The 24,503-nt window shown below is 51.2% G+C and overlaps 2 protein-coding genes across 4 annotated transcripts in view; one reads left to right on the top strand and one right to left on the bottom strand.

Moving 5' to 3' along the window:
- Positions 1-715: 715 nt before the first annotated feature.
- Positions 716-3,545, bottom strand: FJX1 (four-jointed box kinase 1). The gene has a single exon (XM_082748961.1). It carries the CDS (start codon positions 2,932-2,934, stop codon positions 1,633-1,635), a length of 1,302 nt encoding a protein of 433 aa, XP_082605087.1. The 5' UTR covers positions 2,935-3,545; the 3' UTR covers positions 716-1,632.
- PAMR1 (peptidase domain containing associated with muscle regeneration 1) overlaps positions 2,614-24,503 on the top strand; it is a 151,618-nt gene continuing 129,728 nt past the window's right edge. Inside the window, exons 1-2 of one of the 3 annotated variants that reach the window (XM_082748954.1) lie at positions 2,614-2,692; positions 4,380-4,483. The gene's annotated coding sequence lies outside the window, so the exon portion shown is untranslated. Of the gene's footprint in view, positions 2,693-4,378; positions 4,484-7,374; positions 7,504-24,503 lie in introns of those variants that run through there. The other 2 variants (XM_082748952.1, XM_082748953.1) reach the window with 2 other exon arrangements.

The following is a 24,503-nucleotide window of genomic DNA, read 5'->3' as shown; positions in this document are numbered from 1 at the left end:
CAAGGGTCCCATACAAAGTACTGCTCACTTTCTTGGTCTCACCGTGACTGTTCTGAGGGGATCATGCAATTCACGCCAGGGGAAAAACCCAACACAGTCTCTTAAGAGGGCTGCAGGAGTCCAGATGTTGGAGATTATGATCTCCTGGATGCAATGGAATTTATGCCAGGAGATTTTTTTTTTTTTTAATGCCAGGAGATAAAGAGAACAATTAATTTATGACTTTCTCTACCTGTTTGCAATATGTGCTCAGCTTATTATGTACATATCGTGATGCATGGTAATTACCATGCTGAAAAAAATGTGCAACACGTGCCCTTTGCAGTTAGGTTTAAAAAGGGGGCATTTGTCATATTTTAGTCTGCACATCTGGTTCTATCATATTTGCCAAATGATTAATATAGAAATATATTACAGTGAAATCCTTTTATATCACAGTTTTATTTGCCCGGAAATAGAATACTTTCCTTCCCTCTCCCTCCCCCACATTCTCTACTGAACTCTGAAATTCCCTGCACTAGGGGTTCATTTGAGTGAACAGGACAGAGAAACTGCTCTTGTCTTTGTTCAGTTCTGTGAGTTCCGGTAATCACAACTGGGATATGCATCCTTTGTTTTAAAAAGCACATCCACAAGGGAGAAACCCCAAAGCTCATTTTAAAAGCAGGTAGGGCATCAGAAATCTCCCACAGTTAAAACCACAGAAATTAAATTCTAAATTTTAAATTCCCTTTTATTGAAATATAAGTTTGTTTAGTATATTTACAACACACTTTATGCACATATATACACAGAAGGCAAATTTTGTAAAATAAAAAAGTTTTTCTTAATAAAAAACTAAAATAAAAACAAAGTAAAGTGCATGAAACTCATTTTCTTCTGGTGGACATCATCACTGTCAAAATTTTGGTGGGAGGGGAGAGGGGAGGAGGAAGAAATTCATTACTTGATTCAGTGCATACTGCCTGTCCTGTATTTGTAGCCTTTAGGGCAAAAAGACATGTGGTAAGGAGCAAGGCTGACAAATTGTCAGGGTTTGTAGGGCCCCCCCGGTTCTGAAGGTCCTGCACTCTTTGTCCTAGCGGGAGCCTTCCCCCAGCTCCTAACAGTGATCTCACCATCACGGTGCTGGAACAAAGGCAGAACACAGGAAGGGGGCTCCACCAGCCAATGTCACAGCCCTGCTCCCGGGCCACCAGCGCTGCGTTTGATAGGAAATGCACAATTAGCTCAACGGCTCAAATAGAAGTTTTCCTTTTTCGGAAAGGGTATGAGGGGGCCGGGAAACGGGATGCATCTCCCACGGAGATGGCCACCCGGGGGCCAAACTCCAGCCTCCAGTTTCTTCGGATCCAAACTCCGTGCTGGCCCAGGGCAGAATCCTTTTATAGGCGGGGCGGAGGGGCTGTTAAGCTTCTCGCCCCGGTGAGTTCGTCCTCCCGGAACTTCGAAAGTAAACAGCAGGAGACCGAGAGAAAGGGGCAGGTGGGCGAAGCCGTGAAGTTTTAGCCTCCATGGCGCTCAGGCCACTGGCTGGGCGTTGGCCGGTCCCAGGCGGTGGCCCAGGCGACGGCCCTTCCCCCATCATCCATTCCCCAGGCAGGGGGATCTCCCTCTTTTCTCCGGGGGACGCTAAGTCCCGGGTCGGCGGCCGTACTTGGCTTTACAGTGCAAAATGTGCTTGGCGAGGAAGTCGAGGCGGCGCTGCAGCAGCTGAGCATGGGGGTCGGCGAGCGCGGCCAGCTCCGGGAAGCGAGGCTCGTGGTGCCGGTAGAGGCGCAGCAGCCGGGCCGCCGCGTCCTGGCCGCGGTGCAGCTCCAGGACGCGCCGCGCTGTCCGCTCGCGGAACACGCACACCGACTGCAGCAGCGGCTCGTTATACTTGTCCCACATGCCCGCCACCCGGTAGCCGTGCACCAAGCCCGCCTCGTTGTCCAGAAAGACCAGCGCCCCGCCGGGGCCGCGGTGCAGGTTGCTGGTGGCGCGCTGCATGACGCGCGGGTCCCACTGCAGGCTGAAGAGGTTGCTGACGAGCCGGTCGAAGTTGGCCGTCAGATAGTCGAAAAGGATCAAGTCGGTCCACTGTACCAGGTCCACCAGCTCCGCCTGGCTGCGGTTGGCTAGCTCGCCCCCCCCGGCGCGCAGGGGCCGCAGCCGGCCGTCCTCGGAGCGCCAGGGCGCGGGCACCACCACATCCGTGAGGTTGGGCAGCCAGCGCGTCAGGCTCACCACGCTGCCCTCGGTCCAGTGCGCGGCGCGAAGCTCCTCCTGCACCTGCGCCCACTGAGCGCTGCGAGCCTCCACCCGGGCCAGTGCCAGGGGCGGCACGTGGCGCTGGAGGCCCAGCAGGCGCGCTAGGTAGTAGGACAGGGCCTCGCCCTGGATCTGCTCCGGGTTGATGCCGTAGCGCACGCAGGCGCGGGTGCCGTCGGAGAAGCGGGCCAGCCGGTTGGAGCTGCGCCCGCAGCCGCCGCGCTCCAGGGCCACCACCCGGGCGCCGCGCACCGCCTCCAGCCAAGCCAACGCCTGCGACTCGGAGAAGCCGCGGGGCACCTGCTCCTCCAGGCCGCGGCTCCAGAAGACGCCCCCGTGCACCGCGGCGCGCCCCTCTGGCCCGGGCCGCCCGGGTGGCACGTGCCGCCCGCGCTCGCCCGGGGGCCGCCGGGGCGGGCCGTCTGCGCCGGCCGCCAAGGTGAGCAGCGCCCGGAAAGTTTTCAGGGAGCCGCCGCGGGCGTCCCGCGCCAGGGGCGGGGGCAGGGGAAAGCGAGGCGCCGGTCCCGGTCCGCCGCTCCGGGCCGGGCGCCGGGGGAGTCGGTCTTCGGGCGGCTGAGCGCGCGGCGGCAGGAGCCCGCCCCACAGCGCCAGCAGCGAGCCCAGCGCCAGCAGCCAGAGACCCGCGGCGGCGGCGGCAGCGTCCCGCATCCTCCTGCCCATGCTCCCCCGGCCGTGCCGGGCACCTCCGCCGCTTCAAGCCGAGCCTGGGCGCCCGGGTCCCGGCGGCGAGCCGGACCCCGCAGCGTGCTGGCTCCGGGGCTCCGGGCGCCTCAGCCCCATCGCGGCCGCGGGGCTCTGCCCGGCGCTCTGCCCCGCGCTGGGAACTCGCCTCGCCGCCGCTTCCCAGCTGCTTTTGTATTTCGCTGTGAGACCCTCGGGCGGGCGCGATTCACAGGCGCCCGGACCACGTGGGAGCGAGGGGGATCCCCCTCCCCCTCCGCGGCCGCCGCTCCCCGCCCCCCACTCTCCCGCCCCCTTCCCCTCCTCTTCGCCTTAAAGCGGCGATGGCTCCTTCCGAGCGGGAGAGGCGGCCCCACTTCGGTCGGGGACTTCGGGGCTGGCGGCGCCCGCGCGGGGGCGTCGGAGGGGGCGGCGCCGAGCTGGAGTGGCGCGCGGAGGGGGTGGGGACGCGCCTCTGCCCTCGGCGGGGGTCGGAGTGGTCGCGGGGTTCCCCGAGCCGGGGCAGCGCCTGGCCTCCTGCGAAGTTCGGAGTGACCCCGGCCGCGCTCTGGGCGCCGCCTGGCGAGGGTTGGGGCGGGTCCCTTCGCCTCCTCGCTTGACGGTGTGATTCACCCTGCCTTATGTAAATCCGCGGGAAGCTCTCCGAGCCACAGGGAATGTGACTCCAGCCCGGTTGGGGGAAACGTCTGTAGCCGACAACTTTGGACCGACACCCCCTTTTCGAGCGCGCCTGCCACCGCGGGTCACTGGGGGCGTGTGCGCTCTGAGGTTGGTCGCTGCGTCTTTCCCGAGGGACTCCACGGGGAATTAAACCTCGCTGTGCAAGTAATAGAACACCTAGACCAGCTCCCAGCCATTCGTTCATCCATTCAACGAAGCGTGGTCTCTGGGCGATAAAACCCGCAGACTCTCCCCGTGCTCCTGGAGCTTACGTTCCAGGGAGAGGTTCAGGTTGCTATGAGAACATTGTAACCCGGGATCCGACCTAGTGCAGGAGGGAGGGGTGTCGGCGACTCTCTCTCCAAAGAAATGACATAATTTTTGCCCAGGAAGAAACTGAGGCGGAAAAGGCTTGCTCAATACGCTGGACTTAGCAAGTGCACAAACTAAATAAAATTCAAACTCGGACCTTCTGGCAACACGCCACCTGATTTTCCCTCCATCAGGAAAGCTCATTATTTTTTATCAAGTTGCCAGCATTTTCATTTTTAAAAAAAATTCACTGTCATTTAGCTAGTCACTTTATTCTCCAAACGTGATTTTCAATTCAAAGGCGGGGGGGGGGGGGGAAGTCCCGATGTTACATTTGACTTGCTGGTTTAATGGTTTCAGGGAAAAATAAATGGGTGGGGGTGGGAGGAGGTAGGGAGGGTGGAGGAGAAAAAAACAAAAACAATGACAGAACAAACCACACTGTCTTCCAGCCACCTCTCCGTTCAAAGCCACCAAGAAGGCTCTTGGATAAGAATTGGCTTCCCCCCTTCCCTCTCTGCAGGACTGTGTCCCCGATCCAAACCAAGACTGCCAGGTAAGACGCAAGATTGGGGGCGGAGATGGACTCCACCTCCTGGAAGCAGGAGTTAGAAGTCTGCTTTCTTACATGTGTTTCTTTTCTCTTTATCCCCCATCAGGTGCACATGGGGGTTTCCAACTTTATTAGCTCATCAGCTGGCACTGATTATATTTTATTCTCCAAAGAGTGAATGTTTAGAGCTATAGGGCAGACACCCTAATGTTTGTGGCTGAATGGAGGCATCAAAAGACCACATCTGGAGCCTTCTAGTGGTGACCCCATATACCCTCAAGTGTTTCCACATTGGCTGAAGTGTGGAGTCTTGTTGAATCTGTTCCACACCGCACAGCTATATCATGCCTTTTATAGATCTTATCTGATGCTGTGGTCACTATGGCTCCCATATGTAGGCATCAAAACACAGTAATTCATTAAAAGATACTGTTCCTGCTCTGTATAAGCTCCTCACCCTCTATGTTAACCTAGAGGACAGGGGCTACTATTTCTTAACCTTTTATTTCTCTTATCATTTAACATAGTATATTACACTAAATAGGTGCTCAATAAATTGAATTTGATTTTTTTATCTTTTGGGTTAACTTCTGAGAATCTTTTTTTGAATGCAGTGCTTTAACTTGGGTAAACTGTAAGCAAGATCGCCACCTTGTGGGCATAATAGAATATTGTCTAATTAGAGAAATTTGTACATGTGTTTAAGAGGATGATTTATTATTTCAGCTAGATTCTGAGCAGATGATGTAGCTTCCACAGCCCGTGGCCTGTCCTAGGTGCTGTGGGGGAATCCAGAGTAGTTGGTGTCTCTGTCTCTTTAGCTGTCAACAAAAGCTGTAAAGAACTACAAGGGATGGTTCATTGTCATTGTCGGAGGAGTCCCTCCTGTCTGTTTTTTCAGCCCTGCCTGGCACAGTGCCTGGCACTTAGTGGGTGTTCAATAACAGTTTGCTGAATAAATCATTGGAATGCTAACGAGATTTTCTGCAAGTGGCATGTATTGATTTAAAAGAACCATCTTACTACTAAAAGATACAAAATAAGAACTTTCATTTTAGGGACGCCTGGGTGGCTTGGTCAGTTAAGTGTCTGCCTTCAGCTTGGATCATGATCCCAGAGTCTTGGGATTGAGACCCACATTGGGCTCCTTGCTCAGTGGGGAGCCTGCTTCTCCCTCTGCCTGCTGCCCCTCACTTGTGCTTTCTCTCTCTCGGGCAAATAAATAAAAATCTTTAAAAGAACTTTCATTTTAAAAGGAAAAAATATCGGTGAAGTTGCCCCATAAGGTAGGAAGAGGAAGCGTGTGACTTTCATTCTAGGAGGGCTGGCCTCCCACCCAGATCTCCAAATCCCAGAATCTTTCCATCATGTTCCTGGTGTTGATGAAGAAACTGAGTCTTATAGAAGTCGGCTAAGATCTTATCTCTTGGAAAATGACTGACCTTATCAGAGCTCTTTGCCTGCAGATCCCAGGCACTGTGTACCACAATGGATGCACTAATAGGATCGTGAGCAAGTGCATAGAAATCAAGAAAGGCACCAAAGGACTAAAACCAAACCAAAACCAGAAAGCAAACCCCAAGTGGAATGCCATTTTAAACACACTTCTCTCTTTTTCTTATAAGATGACAATGCTCCCATCTGCCTTAACCTCCCAGCCTGGGGACACTCCCCTCCCCCACTCATGGCCAAGCCGCTGGGGCTCCTTGGGATAGCACTGTTCATGTGCAACCAACTACTGGCCCTTCGGTGCCTCTGGCAGTTGCTTTGCAAGGAGGGAAGGTGCTGCTCATCTGTCCCTACCTAGAAACCTATTTTCACCTTGAAAACTTTCTTCATATTCCTCAGAGCTTTTCCCTGTGCCTTGACTTCTAATTGCTTCAAATTTTTCCGTAGTCCTGTTGGAAGAATGGTTTGGCTCATTTAACAGTGCCTCCTGGGAAAGAGTGTGGGGGTGACGTTGAGGGTTGGGAGCTGGGTAGGAGGCTCGGAGTTGGAACGTTTCCGAAGTCTGGCTTGTCCGTGTTCTGGCTGTTTCCTTTCTGGCCGGTTGTTTCCCTTCTATGAGTTTAGGTTTACCACATCTGAGAAACGAGGCTAATAAATCCTGCCTACCTAACATGATTGTTAGGAAGGGCTAGTGAGGCATTTATAATCACTACGATGCTGATGGCAAACACCAACCGAGAGCTTAGGATGGGCTTAGCACAGGGCCTTATCTGCTTCATCTGGCACACACACGTTTTCAACAAATAGGAATGTCCCCACTTTACAGATGGGAACACCGAAGCTTAGTCAGCGACTGGCCCCAAGTCATACAGCATGTAAACAACAGGGCTGAGATTCCAGAATGATGGAGGACAAACCCTTTGCAAGAAAAAAAAATACTGGGAGAATGTCAGATATAAAAAATTATTGCATTTAATCAAAGTAGACTCAATTCAGATTAAATTTTGCTTTGAAATGTTCTCTGGGGTTGCTGCTAAGGAAACGGTTAAGAGAACAGACCCTCATACCAAATTGTCTGGGTTTAAAACGTCCCAGGTGTATAACCTTGAGTAAGTCACACAGCCTCTCTGTGCCTCGGTATACTCATTTGGAAAATGCCATTATAATAATCTTATTGGTGTTACTAATACTGTTAGTTACATTTATGTAACACCTAACGATTGATACTAATTAATAGTAACAAATCTTGTAGCTTATTTGAGGGTGTAATTAGTCCCCTTATTGGCAGTGCTTGAAGGACAAAGAGGTCACACTTACAGTATTTGTGTAATTCTATGCGTGAAATGACTCGCTCTGTGACCCCAGGTAGCTTTTTTAACGTCTCTGGTCCAAAGTTTTATTATTTGGGTCTCTCTCCTCTCCACTCTTTGTCCCCCTCAGGTACATTATTTTCCTGCTTGAAGATCGTTTTCCTTGGTATGTCTCTGTTAGATCACGAGTTCAAGGAATGCTTAAATGAGCCCATCCTTACGTTCCTGGCTGTCAAAGGCGGGTACCTACACACCTTGTTTCAGGTAAATCCTACTGGATAGCTAGAAGGAGACCAGGAAGTGTGATAGCCTTTGCAACTCATCTGCTAGCCTGAATGAGTCCCACTTTTAAGACCACACTGTGTTTCTCTGTGTTTCTGGAAAGAAAGGGTTGACAGACACGTGTAATTTACGGTGAGACCAACATTTTTATGAACCTCTTTATTCCACGTAGCTCTCTTTCTGACCTGCTTTTGGAAAAGGTTCCTGTAGCCACTGGTGTTAGAAGCAAGAATCTAAAGGTCAGAGCATTGGTGAATTAATTTAGTGAATTTGAAGGCTGATGCCGACACACATCTCAGTCCCATAGCGTCGCACTCGAGTTACAGGGTGTGGTGGTAAAAATTCTGGGCTGGGCATTTAGGGATGAAAGTTTTCTTTCTCTGCTGGTAATCTAACTCAACTGCCATTTTTTGTTCATATGCGGAAGGCCAAGAACTAGACAGTAAGCGGGTCATTGGCTTTGCTCATGTCCTTAATGCCACGTCGGGAGTTTTGGTCAGTTATCTTCCCTTCAGCCTCCTCTTCCCTTCCTTCTTTGTGCCAGTTCTTCGTCCTGCCTCCTCTGCCTTGTGCTGGAAGCGAGGCTGGACCCGGATCAGGCTAAGGCAGTCATGGGGCCTTTAGTTCCTTTGCCCGTGCTAGGCTTAGGCATAGACTTACAAAACCATTCTGGCCAGTGAGACCTGGAGTCCCCAGGGAGGTTTCTGGAAAAGATATCCAAACTCTGGCCAGAAGACACAGACAAGATATGGCCCCTTTGCTTCATGGTTCAGATCCAGGTTCGAGGGCTTGGGCTTGGGATGGTCACTGCATAGGGGGGTGTGAGGGGATCTACGCGGACACGTGGACAATGGCAGAGCAGAAAGATGGAAGGAGCATGGTCCTTGGTAATGGCACCAAGCCCTCAAAGTAGTCAACTCTCACTTGCCACGTGGTTGAACGTACTCTGAGCTGGGGGTTTCTTCTGCAGCCAAAAGATTCCTAAAAGCTACCCCTCTCACAGAGAAGCTTATACACCAGAGCGGGGCAAACACATACACAGATGTCTCCCATCACAGGGGTGCTCCTGGGCCGGCGGCATGGTGACGCCTTGAGGGATATGTGCCGTGCAGCCCGGCCAAGGCTGGTACTGACTAACTGCTCTGTCTTCGGGAAGTCACTTAACCTCTCTGGGCCTGTTCATTCATCTGAAAAGGGGAGGCGGTCACCAGCTATTACGGAAATATGAACTACGCGAGAGCACAGAGGATGGAGCGGTGAATTCCCCGGGGAAAGCCAGGAAGGCTGCCCCAAGGACGCAGAGGTGAAGGGCCAACGAGGTGGGGGAGGTTTGCAGGTCAGGCTTTGGGGGAGAAGGGAATCCCCAGGGGAGCTCTGCAGCCACAAGCCCATGGACAGATTACCTTATCTTTCTGCAGCTCAATTTCCTCATCCTTAAAAGCACTTGAGTATGTGGGATTAGCTTAATCCGCTTTTGATACAAGACACAATTCGCTGGCCCCCTCCCTTGACTGAGAACCCCCAGGTCAGAGATGCCCCATGGTCCCCTTCCTCACTCACCTATGGCTTTCCCCCCATCCCCCGCCCCGTCTGAACACATTCACTCAACAAACACTTCCCACGGAAGGAGGTGTGGCTGGCTGGCTTCGTGGATTTCTTTGTTCCTCACCACCCAGAGCCTTACCTAGCGCACGATTAGCCATGCGGCTCGGGCTCTGCTTCCTTGGGCCCCAGCATATCTCTTCCGTCAGACAGAGGCTGAAGCTTAATTAAGCTTGTAAAGCTTTCTGATTTCCTCAGATGAAAGGTGGCCCATAAGCACCAGGTTTTATTTTGGTGGCTTCTGCCAAAGGTTATTATAAATAGGGCTTCGTGCGCAGCGGCTGAGCTCTTAGGCTGATAATGTGTCAAGACCAATTGAGGCTTCCGAGAGGGGCGATGTTATCATAATGGTTCCATCAGAGGCGGGGGGTGTTAATGGAAGGGGCTGTGGGGAAAGAAAAAAAAAAAAAAAAAGGAAGAAAAACGTAGCTCAGGCAGCGAAGCCCGGATGGAGGTGGCCGCCAGTGAGGTCTCACCCGCTCCTGGGATCTCCATCATAATCATTAGCTCTATTAGCCTCAGAGCCATTCCTCTGCCATCTCTTTGAGACCAGCCTCAAACTCCAATAAAAAATGGATGCTTTAACTCCAAATGAAAATATATTCCTTCACCGCTTTTTAAAATTCATTTCCATTGAAATGATGGCCAGCAGGTGAGTCATTCATAATGGGGGGCTTGCTGCATTGCAGACAGGCATGTCGTCGGAATGGGGAGCAGCCTGGGCAGGAGAGCGAGGGACTTGCAGCCCTAGGAAAAGGGGAAAAGTCATTGCTGAGGCACTGAAAAAGGGCCAGAAGAGGTGACTGACAGATGCTCGCTGGTGGCTGGTGGGGACCAGAGAACGGAGACATAGCTTCACGTTTCAACAAGGACATGGGGTTGCTTCAGCAGCGCAGCCCTGGTTAGGAACGTGCCAGCTTCCTGGGCCCCAGCTGGTATTGCCTAATCAGTTCCCTGCATCCCATAAGCAGATGAATGATAACGTCCGGTGGTGGTGGCAGTGATCGAGATGATGAGGATGATGGCCGTGGTGTGACCCTTTTGTTGCTTGAACCTTCCCTTCTTTTCCAACATTCAGTTCATCTCTATCCGGTGTCCTTTCTGTGGTTTGGGAGGGTGCAGAAACTCTCCCTTTATTTCTGAGGGTCCCTGGAGCTTTGGTTCTCAAGCTTGTCCTTCTGCGTCTGCTTCCTGCTTCCCTATTTGTGGCCTTGGCCCCGGTGCACGTGGACATGGCTGCGGAGTTCAGTGTCCTAATCACCTTTTGTCCATCAAATGCACTTGGACCAAACATATGAGTTTTAGTGACTTTGCTGAAGATCTGCAGGGCTCCCCAAACTGGGGGTAGAAGGTGTCACATCAAGTTGTCCTTCTCCTCCTGCCTCTTTTCCTGGGTCTTTGTGGAGAAACGGGCAGATTTGCCCCAAGTTTCATGTAACCCAGGGCCACTCTCACCGTTCAGGTTTTCTCAGGACCTCAGGTTCCAGACTGTCAAGGTTTCCTCTCGCGATCAAACTGGGAAAGGGATTCTGGTGGACATAACCTCTCCAGGGTACTTCCTACGCATAAGGAAGGGTGCTGAGCCCTTTCTGTGCACTTAAGCTTTAAGACCCACCCCTGTCCTGGAGTTGTGATTCTCCCATTTCACTGACGAGAAAACCGGAGCATTGTAACAAGTAACCCTTGGCTCAGGAGACTTCTGCTGAGTGACAGTTGACGAATTCCAATCCCGGCCTGCCAAGAATGGCTAGAAGAGAAGCTGGCTCTCATAATGGTCCCGCGGACTGTACCATTGCTGTCTCAGGACCAGCATCACCTGGGCGCCGCACGTGAGAATTGCCCACTGTAATTTCTCCTCTCCCAGGAGCCAACTCTGAGACTGCCGCAGACCAGAAACACCAGACACCGAAACATGCCCTTGAATATCTCTGGTTCCTATTCATTTTGACTGAGGGAAGAAGGAAGCAAGCACCTCAGAGGCCATTTCTTGCCTGCCTGAGTTTAAAGAGCGGCTGCATTTTAGGTACAATATGGGCCCAAGGAGGAGCAGGAGAAAGGCTGAGGATTAATGATGGTGATATATTTATATGGCTCCTTGTCGCTTTGCTGAGCGCTCTCCCATGCCAGACTGGTGGATTTTTACGACAGCCTGCGAGGGAGGAGTAGGGAACAGGCGTGGGTGACTATTCTTTGATGGAAGAGAAAGTTGAACTACAGAGGGTTGTGGGATGAACACAACGTGAACAACTAGTTCCTGGCAAACCTGGAACTTGAGCACACTTTACCTGACTTCCACATCAGAGCTTTCCCATGGCAGTCTGTCTTTGCTCGGTTCTGTTCACATCTGCAGACTCTGTCTCTATCCTGGTTTTCCACGTGGTTACCTGTTCATGTTACATGTATGTTACAATGTCTACTAAAACTCCAGGAAGGAGGGCAGAAAGAAGAACCCAGAGATGATTCCTAAAGAGCTAGAATATTTAAAAGCTCTTCTCCCCTTAAGCGATGCTTTCCATTTCTCCTGCTGGCCTGTGTGACAGAAAGGAGGAAGGAAGGAACAATCAGAGGGGTTGAGGGAAAAGAGACAGATTGCTTTGAAATCTTTTTCTTTGCTTGTCTCTTTCTGTTGGTTAAATAACTAGAGGATAAATAGGGGCTTTAACCAAAGGGCGTCAAGAGTGAAAGTGGGGGTAATCCCCAATCACTGGGTTATTTTCTAAGTGACTTCTTTGAGGTAGGGAGGGAAATCCTAGAACAACCCAGAACTGGCAAAGAAGCAATAGTATAAAGCAAAAAGCTTTCTCTTGGTTCTCTGCCCCCACATGGTACCCTTGCTCACCCAGGGCAAAACCAAGCCAACGGGCTAAAAGAGCGTCCTTGACCTTGCCATGTTTTCCCACCGAGAGGGTCATTTAGTTAGGGGTGCTGACAGCTCTGCATGCCCCTTAGAATCAGTGAGGGCACTGGTCTACCTGGAAGTCCTTCCGCCTGGGTTTTCTCATTTGTAAAATGGGGTGTTAATGCTTTGCTCACGGGGGTCCTGTGAGAATTAAATGAGATGATGGGAGCAGGTAAATCAGTAGTTGAAAAGTCCTGATATGGTTTCTGGCACATCGTAGGCGTTCAGTTAGTATTACGGGACACACACCCAGCCTTAAAGAGACATGTATGGGAGGGTACGTATAAACTGTCCGTAGCATTACTCCTCATGGTGTGTGTGTGTGTTGGGGGTGGGGTGTGGAGAGAAGAGGCACATTGACCTTTTCCTGCATACATTTTTTAATTTATGTGTCCTAGAGTACTTGGAGGAAGCATGTCACGTAAGTAAGGATGGGTGTGCATGGAGGGTCAAGTTGAAAGTTAGAATCAGATAGAGAAGAATACAGAATGGGACATCTTGGTACTCCCCGTCTTTGCGTGATTGTAAAATGTATACCTGCTACACTTGAATCCGTTTGGGGTCCTTGGGTGGCAAGCAACGGAAATGGGCTAAGTCAAGAAGCAAAAGTGGGATCCGGTGGAAGGAGCTTGGAATAGGTCACCGACGGAAGAACCGGAAACTGGAGATTGGGAAGGACAAGAGCTAAGGATCCCTGGCTAGGTAAGGTAAGCAGGAGGGCCTTCTGGAATTGCAGGTGTAAGACGTCTCAGGCCCTAGCGCTGCCCTTTCGAGCCCACACAGTCCAGAGACAGTGAACCTGTTGGGTCTGGTTCAGAACCAGCTTCTACCACGTGACAGGGCAGGTGGTCTCCAGGGGAGCCCTTCTGGGCTGGACCATCATCCCCTTCACACTTCCATGTTGTTCGACTTTTGACAAATTATCACCTTGCATGACTTTTTTTTTTTTTAAGATTTTTTATTTATTCGAGAGAGGGGGAGGAGCAGAGAGAGAGGGACAAACAGACTCAGTCCTGAGCGTGGAGCCGGAGCGGGGGCTCCATCCCAGGGTCCTGAGACCACGACCTGACTGAAACCAAGAGTTGGGGGCTCGACTGACTGAGCCATCCAGGTTCTCTTACTCTTCAAACAATAATGAGAAAACTCCAACAATTAACTAAGCAGAGTTTGGCTGCACAGTCTCACCAGGGCGTATTTTAGGCATCTCTTATCTGGAGCCAATAAAAGTCAAAATGAAGCAAGTGATTTGTCATTCATGTGCCCAGTGACACATCCCAGGTGCCGTCTGCCTTGGGTCCGAGTCAGCGTTGACTGTGGTGGCAAACACACCCACGCAACAACTGTCCTCGCCTTTTTGACTCCCACAGTCCGCAGAGCCACCATTTCCATGAGTCTGTGCAGTGATGCCTCTCCGATTCGGACGGGACTTGGAGACCTTTATTGTCAGGGTAAAGAAAGGGAATAGGACATCTGTGATTCTCCCAATAGCTGTTATTTTACGGTGGTTGGAAGGCGGGACGATGAAGCTCATGGGGGGTATGCAGGGTACATTCCGTGTGTGGGAGAGAGAGCGAGAGAGACAGCGAGACGGAGAGAGGAAGAGAGAGACCGTTTCGTCGTCCTAGGGAGGGATGGTTTAGCCCGTGTCATATAAGGCGAGCTCAGATCCAGCCTGCATTTTCGATGCTGACCATCTGTGTTTCCCAGGAAAAGCGGCGGCCAGCCAGAGCCTGAGAGCTTTAGGGAAAAGTGAGAAGCAGGGAGGGCAGCCAGTCCAGGAGGGGCCGGAGGGATGCTTTGTGTCCTTGCAATGCCTCCTGGCAACAGCAGCACCAGAGCCTCGGCTTGGCTGCCTCCTGTGAGCCCCCTGAGCATCCTTCCCAGCGTCTGCAAATCCCCTCCCCAGCCACCCACCTGTTCCTGGTGCCTTTTTGTTTTTTCGAAGGGTGGGCATTGTTGGGGGGAGATCATCAGAAACTACTCACGTGAAGGCAGGAGCCTCATCTCTGAAAACCACGGGTGGACTAAGAATGGGTCCCACTGACCGCATCTGGTTATGAGCCAGGCAGCTCCCATATCCCCACAATCTTTTTTGGTGGTTTTTTAAAAAACCCTGTTGATATACAAGGAAACCAGGGTTCGGAGAGCTTCAGTATGTCCCTCGAGTGGGCCCAGTTCTTAAGCAGTAAAGCCAGATTGAAGCCTGGACCTGCATGTCACCAGGTCACTGGGACCTCCCCCCTTCCTTATGTTGGAAAACCAATAGCTCAGCCACCCATCCCTGGCTAGTCGACAGCATGAGACTGCTGAGACGCCTTAACTACAACAAAATGGGAATTCTGATACAATCTTTTCTCCCCAAGCCACCACCATCATAACATATGTTTAAGCCAAGCCTCAGAGGCTACTTTTTTGGGGGACGGTTGGGAGACCAAGGCTCAATGAACCAGCAGGGGCTCCTACCCGGCTGTGAGAGCCCTCCTTCTAAGACCCCTCCTCACCACCGTCTGCAGCCTCAGATGCTGGGTGTTCTAACCTCTAAGGTTTCTGGAACAGGACCATTAGACTGAGTAGTTTTATTGGAATTAAAAATATTGTGAGTTTTGCGCTCACTGCCTCCGGCCATAACTGGAATAGAAATGACATTGCTTCAGATGCTACCGTGCGCTAATTAAACCAGCAGAGAACGATGCCACCGAAATACAAACAGCAACAGAAATGGGAGTTGTGGGCTTGAGAACACTTCCCCAGCAGGGCCGTTGAATTTAAATTTCCATTACTCCGCGTGAACATGGCCCTAAGGAATCACATAGGGATGGTTTTTTTCGTGTGATTTCAGGGCATGTCCCTCTTGCAGTGTAGTCAGGTTAGTAAAGCTCTACTGTGCTTGGTTGGGGGTGGGGGGAATCTAACACATATGTATACCTAGGAGACAGTCCGGGGGAATACATATCTAACTCCCACCGGCGGGAGCCTTGGGGAAAGGGAATTTGGAAGAGAAAGAGAACTTTCCTCTTTTTCTTTTTAAAATGTTTTTAGATATTCGTGGTGTGCTTAAAATCGTTCTACGCAGCACGCATTTTGGAGGCGACTGGAATGACCAAGGGGGTGCTTGAGAGGGAATGATTCATGCTTCGTGGTACTAGACTGTCAAAAGGCAGATTACACGCGCGACCGTTCAGAAGTCGCTCTGGTGGGCCAAGAATGAAGATGGGAAGGGCGTGAGCTTGGCTGGTGCGGTAGAGATCGAAAGGAAGGGGGGAGGGGCTTGTGCATCAGGAAAAGCCAGGAGCCTGGGGGTGGGCTAATAAGGGGTGCCCAGAGAGCTGGTGAGACCTTATTTTTGGGTGTGTCTGTGAGGGTGTTTCTAGAAGAGACTAACATTTGAATCCACGGACTAGGAAGATGCCCCTCACCGACGTGGGTGGGCGAGTTTCCTTTGGCTTGGTAGGCTAGAGAATGCTGATTGGCTTAGGCTGTCTGAGTCCGTCAGGGTTCTAAGGGCAGTGGTGGTGTCAACCCCTCTTTTCTCCCACCCGTAGGGCTGCTGCACGATGGGGGCGGGGTGGAAGGGACCTTACAGAGCCGTCAGGTTCAAGTTTGGGACGCCGGAGCAGGAGTGGTTCACGTTCGTGGTGGATGGTGTCAAAAGAGGAAAATGGCAAAGGGGGGGTGTATGTGGCAGGTTTCCCAAATTGAGAAGCAGGACAGTAACTGTGAGCTCTGCTCAGGGTGGGTGGGTGGGTTTCCTCTAGAGCGGCTCCTCTGCGGCGATGGCTAGGGGGAGGAGGCTGTGGAGGAGGATGCTTAACAAGGTGCTGGGAAGACGGTGCATGAAGCACCAAGGTCACGGGGGCTAGGCTAGGGGCCTCCAGGGCTCTCCTGGGCTCTGAGGGAGCGAGTCAGCCAGGGAACTGCCTCTTTCAGCGGCTCTGTTGGCTCGAGCAGGGACCAGGTGAGCGGAGCCCCAAGCAGCGTGGAGCGGTGTCACCGTGTGTGGAGGGCCGGGGACCCAGAGAAGCTCTGGAACACGGAACAAGTTCACTGACATAGAGCAGTGGAGGGTCCGGCGCGGTGTGCCTGCCCCGTCCCTGTCAGAAGTGGTCTTAGTTTTCAGTCATTTGTGGCAGTGAGAGGCATAGCAGCAAAGGAAGCAGGGGCCTGAGCCACTCGGGACTCCTTCCTGCTTGGGAGGGACGGTTTTGTGAACATCCCTCCTGGACCTGGTAACCCTGGGGAGGGGAGGCCTCAAGACTGTGATGACTGCGATTCCTTCCAATCTGGTGAGTGGGAGCTTGGGCAGGATTCAATTTATTTGAGCAGCGAAGGCCTGTGGCATTACTTGTGTCTCACAGGCGTGGAGCAGAGGGTAGCTCCAGAACTGTAGAATTACACCCACGCGTGCTTGATCTCAATGTGATCTCATTCCAGCCTCGCTGCACCCTCACTACCCCCTACAAGGCAGGCACGACAGAGAAGCAGCAGCTCAGCTTGGAGTTTTTCAGTCCACTGCCTGAGGTCCGGAGCTCGAATATGCTCCGGCTGGTCTCTGAGCCCAGCTTCCACATGCTGGCCCCACCCCCGGCCCCCCTGGCCTCACCACGTTATCCCATCTGCATGGGACATTTGGAATGGCTGCGTAGCCCTTTCTATCAGTCTGAGGACAAAGGCCAAGATGGCAGAGCCAAGAGAGAGCCCGGGTCCTTGGCGGTGGGTGAATCACAAAATGGCCCATCCTAGAAACCTCCAGCAGCTGGAACTGCTAATTGCCTTGCCAGTACCCACTCTACTCTTCCTCCTTAGCAACAGAGAATCTGTACTGATGGATGTAGCAACGTACACAGATACAAAATCACATTTTCCAGACTCCTGGAGGTAGCTCCAGACTCAAGGCAGGTAGCTAATGAAAGTGGTAAGGGGCCTCTGCTCTGCCCCTCTTTACTTTCCTACTTCCTGGAATGTGGACATGATGGTTGGAGCCGTGACAGCCATTCTGTGTCCATGAGGCTAACTTGAGGATGGAAGCCACGTGTGAAAGATGGCTGTGTGGAGAGTGTGGGTCCTTGCTGACTGTGGAGCTGCCATACCAGCTTTTGGCTGTTTATCTCCAGACTTCTTTCCTTTGAGAGAAATATAAACCTCTATTGTGTATAAGGCGCTGGTATTTGCATTTTGTATGCAGCCGAGTCTAATCCCAACTGAGAAACCTGTCTATTTCTGAATTTCCTATTGGGCAAGAATGACATTCCTCAATATCTAAACTTTTTCTCATTGGCCTTGTTTTTACGCACTGTCGATACATCCTAATTGGTCCCTCTTCAAAACCCATACTGTTCCCATTTATCTTAGGCTGCCAGAGAGAATGCAGGGCTGTGTTCTTTAGTTCTCCCTTGCTTGTGGCATGAGAGGGCCTCAGATTGGGACCTTCATCATGTTCTACACACCTTTCCTGCCTCTAAGCCCCATCTTTGGGCAGTAACTAGCTTCCAGAAAGCCCAAAGGAAAAGCAGATATTCCGGCTGGCTGCCACAAGGGTGGTTCCTCGCTGGTGGAGAATTTCGGGCTGGTCCAAGTAGTGTCCCCCCGCCACTGCCTGCTGAGTGGGGTGAGCCTCTGAGTCCCCACCTACCTCCTCCCGCGCCCCCACGGCCCCTCCTCCTCACTGCCTCAGCCCATCATGTGCTCTGCCTCCCGCACAAGTCCTCAGGGACAGGAGCTTTTAATAACTGGCAAAGGCAACTATTGACTCAGGTTTTGTTTGCTTGCCACTAAGTTAGCATTTAATAAATGCAGGACTCTTGGCTTAATAGGCCGGTCATTGTGTATTATCAAAATGGCAAATTAATTATTCAAAGCTGGGCTCGAGATTCACCAGCGCAGCCGCAGAGGTGGCTTCTCTCGTTCCTCATTCGCAGTGAGCATCGCGTTTCTGGCCGTTTGGTGTGTATTTAAAGTATAATAGCTATCTTGTTAAATCCAGGCCTATTAAGTCTAAATGGGAGTCAGGGATTCCTACGGGAGGCTGGGGGAGGGCTCAGGCAGTCTGTGTTGAAGCATCCCCAACCACCGGCCTCATTTCTCCCCGCCCACCGCCAGGATGCCGCAGCCCGCTCATCAAGCACGACTGGATTAGTAATTGATCCTTCTTCAGGGACAGAACCACCTATCATCCTTAGCCCGAGAAGCTTTCCCTTGGATGTAAACCTATAACATAGTGACCATAACCACAGCCCCCACTTACATATGCCTGGTCTGTGCTGAGTGTCCACGCTCTCTGTCGTCTGAGAGAGCCCAGCTTCCAGATGCGGAAACTGAGGTCCAGAGGGGTTAGAGAGTCGGTTCAAGGTTACACATGTGTTACCTGGCAGAGGTGGGATTCAGACATGGGTTATTTGGGCTCAAAAACTCCCCGTCTCTTGTTATAGAGAACTCTGAGGCTGTGTACTTTTGTGTCCCACATGGGAAGGTGCTGTCCATGGCCTCTTGGCTCAGGACCTGACTACCAGAGCTGTCTGTTTCCCCTGCTCCTCCCTTTTTCTCCAGTGAAGCCCCAGACGTGTGCCACGCGGGCACACACACCTGCCTCCTCCGTTCTCTCAGCATCTCACCAGGCCCAAGGGGAGAGGAGGCGTCCCGACCTCTCTTCGCGCCTCTCGCCCATTTCCATCTCTCCGTGCAGGACTGTAGTGTTTGTGTTCAGACTCAAATGAGAAGGAACAAAATTCCCCAAGGAGCAAATACTTTCCAGAGTATGGGAGCCACTTGTCCAGACTCTCGGTTTGGGTTTGGGTCTGGGTCTTCCCCGGCCCCACTTTGTGAGCCCATCTGAGCTCCTGCAAAGCTCGCCTCTGCTTTATGGCTAAGACCTTGCAGCTCGCCGGGGGAGGGACTGGAGGCACCAACAGCCGACTGCCTGGGGACTTCATTCTCACTCAAGGTGTGGGATGCCAAGATGCATGGGCTGACCCATCGTGTGATGTTGGAAGGGTTCAAACCAAGGAACTAACACAGGGTGATTCGGTGTGTCTTCTACTTAGTGGACCCAAGCCACTCATTTATGTGATTGATTGATTGATTGAGTCATTCATTCATTCACTCAACACATACTTCTTGTTGGTCTCCTTTGCGTCAGACACTGATGCGAGTTGGGAAGTCTCTGACTGCACCAGCAAGTTAGCAGGTGTGGGTGTGAGTTCCCAGGTTTGGCCGGGATTTCCCCAGTTTGAGCCCTGGAGGTCCTGGATGCCAGAAAACTCCTCGGCATCTGTGCGGCAGGTGGCTGCCCCGGTCTGAGCGTCTGTTTTGCCGTCTGCTAGTCAGTCAGGCAGTCTGGACTTCTCGAGGGCCGATTGGATGCCAGGCAGCGTTCCCTTGTTGAGAGAACAGTGGCAAGCAAAGCTGATTGCTGGGGTTCCAGGGGTTCCCTCCCAGTAGCAGCAGACAGAACCAGCAGAAGCGAATCAGGTCATTGAAGGTGCATCTAAGCACCACCAGGAAGATGAATTGGGTACTCTGATGTGGGTTGACTGCCAGCGAGAGGGGCTGTGTTAGCCTAGGAAGGTCAGAGAAGGCCTCCATGGCCAGTGACAAAGAGGTGAAGCCTTGGTGAGGAGAAATAGGCAGTCATGTGAAGAACTCGGAGGGAAGCTTTCTTAAGGGCAAAAGCCTTGAGATGGGAGCATCAGCTGGGTTTGAGGCCAGAAAGAGGCTTCGTGTGGATGGGCAGGGGAGGAGGGGGCAGGAAGAGTGGGGAGGGAGGAGCAGAGGCCCGATGATGGAAGATATGAAGCTCTGCACAGGTGTGTGCCCTGGGGGAAATCACTCTCAGAAGAAGAGTCAAAGGTTCAGAGAAGTCAAGGAGCGCAAACAAACTTCATAGGGCTATCTTCCCCCTCCCACAAACCCAATTTCTCCATTGGATTTTCCTTCCTGGGACAAACATCACCATTCGCAGAGTTCTCTAGGCTCAGCACCTCAGCATGGCCTGGGTTCCTCCCTCCCGTCCTCCCTCTTGTCCTTTTTTGCGGAGCGTCCAGATCGTGTCAGTTCTACCTCCCGCTCAGCCTCTTGCCCTCCTCCTCCTGCTCCGTGTCCTCCCTGGCCCTACTCTGCAGCCGTTTCTCAGACCCCTTATCTGCCCCAGCCTCCTCACTGGTCTTTGTGCCCTGACGGTCTTCCCTCTATTGATAGGCCAAAACCCCTTCTAAACCTCGATCAAATGGTGCCACATCCTTGCTGAAGCCATCAGTACTTAGCATATTTTCTCAGGTTGAATTTCTCAGAAGTGGACTTGGAGACTGGTGTGTAGGCCGTTGAGGGTGCGCTTGTTTCTGCCACGATGAACTCCATGAACTGATCTCCAAGGGTCAAACTAACCTTTCCTTCCTGGTATAAAACCCTCTCGGCTATGATGTACTATATATTTTTTTGTATAGTGTGGATGCAGTGTACTAGTGTTTTGTTAAGGATTTTTGCATTTGTGTCCACAGTTTTCACTTTTATCATGTACAGTATTCACTTGATTTGGGTATGCGTGGAATGCAGGCCTCCTAAAATGGGAGGTCGGATGGGGGGGTAGGAGCATAGGACAAGCGACTACTGATTTTCATTTGAAGATTCTGACCACTATCTAGTTTTTAATTATTTTGCTTTAGTACATGAAAATAATTTTATAGGACACTAAAAAAAAAAAAAAAAAGAAAGAAACCAAGATTCAAACCTATGATTTTTCATGACCTGAGATTATTTTATTTGTTGGAGTGGGTCTAGAGAAAGGAATAAGGTGAGTGCAGTGGGGTGGGTAACAGGTAAAAGGTGGGATTAGATAGACTTGAACTTGAGGCTCGGGGATCATCACTGTGCATGGAGGACTTTCTGTGTCGGGAGCTGTGTTGCGTGTTTTGCAATATCTGATTTAATCCCAATAAGAGCCGGTATCAGTGAGCTGTTGCTACACAGAAAACCATCCCAGAACTTAGTGGTTTAATGCAACAAGTTTATTCTGCAGTGAATGCAGTAATGCAGCAGGCTGTCTTGCCAGAAGCCGGAAAAGGAGACAGATGGCTTAAAGATCCATCCACAGAACTTTTCCATCTGCTCAGCGATTTTCTCCATGTAATCGAACCCTAAAGGGGTGATTAGAAAGAGGGCATGTGTACCAGGCAGTGACACAGGCTCATCTCATCGGCTGAATGGTGCAACAGACAAGGGATCATCTCTACAAATGTTATGGGTTTCCGGCAAATTGGTGGGGGGTGGTTATGCTTTGGTTTTGCTTGGGGTCACTCGTGGCATTGCAGTCATCTGCCCACGAGGTTCACTAGGGTAAAATGGTCCCAGATGGTGACTCTCTGATGGTCACATCCTATCTGGTGATTAGCTGGGGCTGCAGCGGGGGCGGAATCTGGGTTCTCCTCCATGGGGCCTTCCCAGCCAGATAGCCTAGGTTTCTTAGATGGTGGTGGCAGTCTTCTGAAAGGGCACACCCCAGTGCGCAAATACGTTGTCAGCCCCTGTAGGTGTCCCGTTCAGTGGTGCCCCATTGGTCAAAAGCAAATCACATGGCGAAGTCTAGCATTGGTGGGGAGGGAGATAGGCCACGGCATGGATACAGGGAGAGGGGACTCATTGGGCGCTGCGGTGTAACAGTCTCCCACAGGATGCTAGGAAGCGAATATTTATTGTCATCCTCACTTTATAGATGAGAAAACCAAGTTAAATAGCTTGCCTCATGTCTGGCAAGGGTTGGGGGGGGGTAGCTGGATCACACACTCTTTTCTCTGACTCCCTTTGGCACCCGGTCTTGGCATTGACTTCTTTCCCAAAGTCCATTGTTCAGTTATCCTGATTGACACGTTGAGACACCTATTCTCAGGTCTGCTGCTGGTCTCCTGTGTGTCTGCGCTCAGCCAACCTCCCAAACACACACACTCAAGAGCGGTGCTAGCATGATTGGCCCATAGTCTCCCTTACATGTCTTCTAAAGGCCCAACGTGATACTTCCCCTCTCACTTTTTTTTTATGGTGCCTGGGTGGATACATGCCCATCACCGTGGTAGAGATGACCTTTAGTATCTTGCACCATTCAGAGGATGAGATGTGTCCTCATCTACAGATGTCCTCTTTATGATCATCCTTCTAGCATTCTGTTAAGGAAGGAAATGGCCCAGCAGGCAGAAGAGTTCTGTACTTTCACTGCACCCATCTCCTTCCCTGGCTTTTGGCAGGGAAGCCTTCTGTGTCATTTCTCTCCCACCACTCGTAGACTGCCGGAAACAGGGGGAGTAGTATGCTCTCCCCATCGTTGCCATCAGAAATCTTGTAGCATCTGCCAGACCAAGACAGATTGCCTCTTACTCTGTGAGGCCCGTCTTGTTGATGGGGTCCAGCCTGAAGGCCCCAAGCACCATTTCAGTGTTGTTATTGGCAACATGATTGAGAGGGGAGCTGGGCCATTTGTCAACTTGGCCTTCACAGGACTATCGGATTGAAACAAGAGAGAAAATGTATTTTACTTTCAACAAGGTTCCATTTGTGTCTTACATGATCAACTCCGAGATGTCAAAACAACATGGTGTCTTACTTACCCTATTTTTAATGTACTTTGAGACTGTTAGGAGAGGTGCAAGTGGAGAACTGAGGGTTAATCCTTCTGAGGAGTGCAATGCTGCTCTGTGATTGTTATTTGTGTTAGACAGACTCCTGCCACTCCTCCCCCCACACCGTAAGGATGTCCAAGTCCAAGTTCCTGGAACTGAGAATGGGTTTGTTACATGGTAGAGGGGACTCAAGGTTGCTCCTCATGTGATTTTAAAATAGGGAGAGTCCCCTGGGCCATCCTGGTGGGCCCTGAAGGACCCAAAAGGATCCTTCAGCATGATACAGGGAGGCCAAAGAGTCAGTCATTGGGAGAAAGTCAACCAGCCACTGTTGACTTGGAAGTTGCAAGGGAATCACAAGCCGAGAGATGTGGGCATCCTCTAGTAGCTGGAAAACACAAGCAGAAGAATCTTCCCTGAGTATCCAGAAGGAACACAGCCCCTAAAATCAAGCTGGTACCTTGATTATAGCCAAGTGAGACCTATTTCAGACTCCTGACCTCTAGAAATGTAGACTAATACCTCTGTGCCATTCTAAGCCACCAAGTTAGTGTTCCTCTATTACAGCAGCAATAGGAAATGAATACACTACTTTTCATTAGCCCCTTGAGTAAAGGTCAGTTCCTAGAGAGTCCCCTTTTTGTGTTTCTGGAGGACTTCCCCACACGTGGAAGGAACAGGGTTCATCACTGCAGTGGGAAAATTACCCCACCCAGCATGTTTCCTCAGAAAACCGTTGTAGAGCCACACTACTCTTTTTTTTTTTTTAATTTTTATTTATTTTTTAGATTTCTTTTCATTGTTCCAGAACTCATTGTTTATGCACCACACCCCGTGCTCCATGCAATATGTGCCCTCCTTAATACCTACCACCAGGCTCATCTAACTTCCCCATCCCCTCCCCTCTAAAACCCTCAGATTGTTTCTTAGAGTCCACAGTCACTAAGGGTTCATCTCCTCCTCCAATTTCCCCCGATTCCCTTCTCCTCTCCATCTCCCCATGTCCTCCGTGTTATTCCTTATGCTCCACAAACAAGTGAAACCATATGATAATTGACTTACTCTGCTTGGCTTATTTCACTCAGCATAATCTCTTCCAGTAAAAAGAAGGGCCATCTGTACCCCATTGTTCATAGCAGCAATGGCCACAGTCGCCAAGCTGTGGAAAGAACCAAGATGCCCTTCAATGGATCAATGGATAAGGAAGATGTGGTCTGTATATATAATGGAGTATTATACCTCCATCAGAAAGTATGAACACCCAACTTTCGTATCAACATGGACAGGACTGGAAGAGCCACACTACTCTTACACCAGAGAGCCTTATCTGATCGTGGGGCTGAATTAGTAATTACTGAGGGTGGTTTCTCTTCCTGCATTAGTTTATTTGGTCAAGATTTGGTGGGCTGGCAATGGGAGCAGGACTCGGTCGAAATTGTTATCTCTGTTCTCCGTGGTGTTACTGGGTTCGCTCGTGTGCTTGTGGTCATTTGGCATGTTGGTTGGGTGTTGGCTGCTCCTGGATGATGTTGCTCACAGGTTACAGTTGGGGCACACTGGTTTTCGTCCTTGGCGAAAGCTAGCTGAGGCTTCCTCTCTTGGCAGTTGGGTTCCAAGAGAGAGAATGCAGACATCTCCTTCGGTCTGGGCTCAGAAGATGCATAATGTCATTCCACTATTTTCCATTGGCCTAAGTGAGTCATAAGGGCAGCCCAGATTCAACAGAGAGTTGAGAAATAGGTCTATTTTTTTGAGAGGCGCAGGCTGACCTCCTATTGCAAGGGCATGTGCACACAGGGATGGGAGGAACTGGCAGCCATATTTTTCAGACTTTCACACTCTCTGTGGTTGTGTTTCTCCGGCTCGATAGCCCGAAGCTGGCG

Source organism: Mustela nivalis, assembly GCF_964662115.1.
Source record: "Mustela nivalis genome assembly, chromosome: 9".
Classification (NCBI taxonomy): Eukaryota; Metazoa; Chordata; class Mammalia; order Carnivora; family Mustelidae; genus Mustela; species Mustela nivalis.
The sequence above is the reverse complement of the archived record's forward strand: the minus strand, read 5'-3'. Positions and strand labels throughout refer to the sequence as shown.

Excerpts from the sequence above, each read along its gene's own strand:
- FJX1 (XM_082748961.1), bottom strand. The coding sequence starts at position 2,934 with ATGGGCAGGAGGATGCGGGACGCTGCCGCCGCCGCCGCGGGTCTCTGG.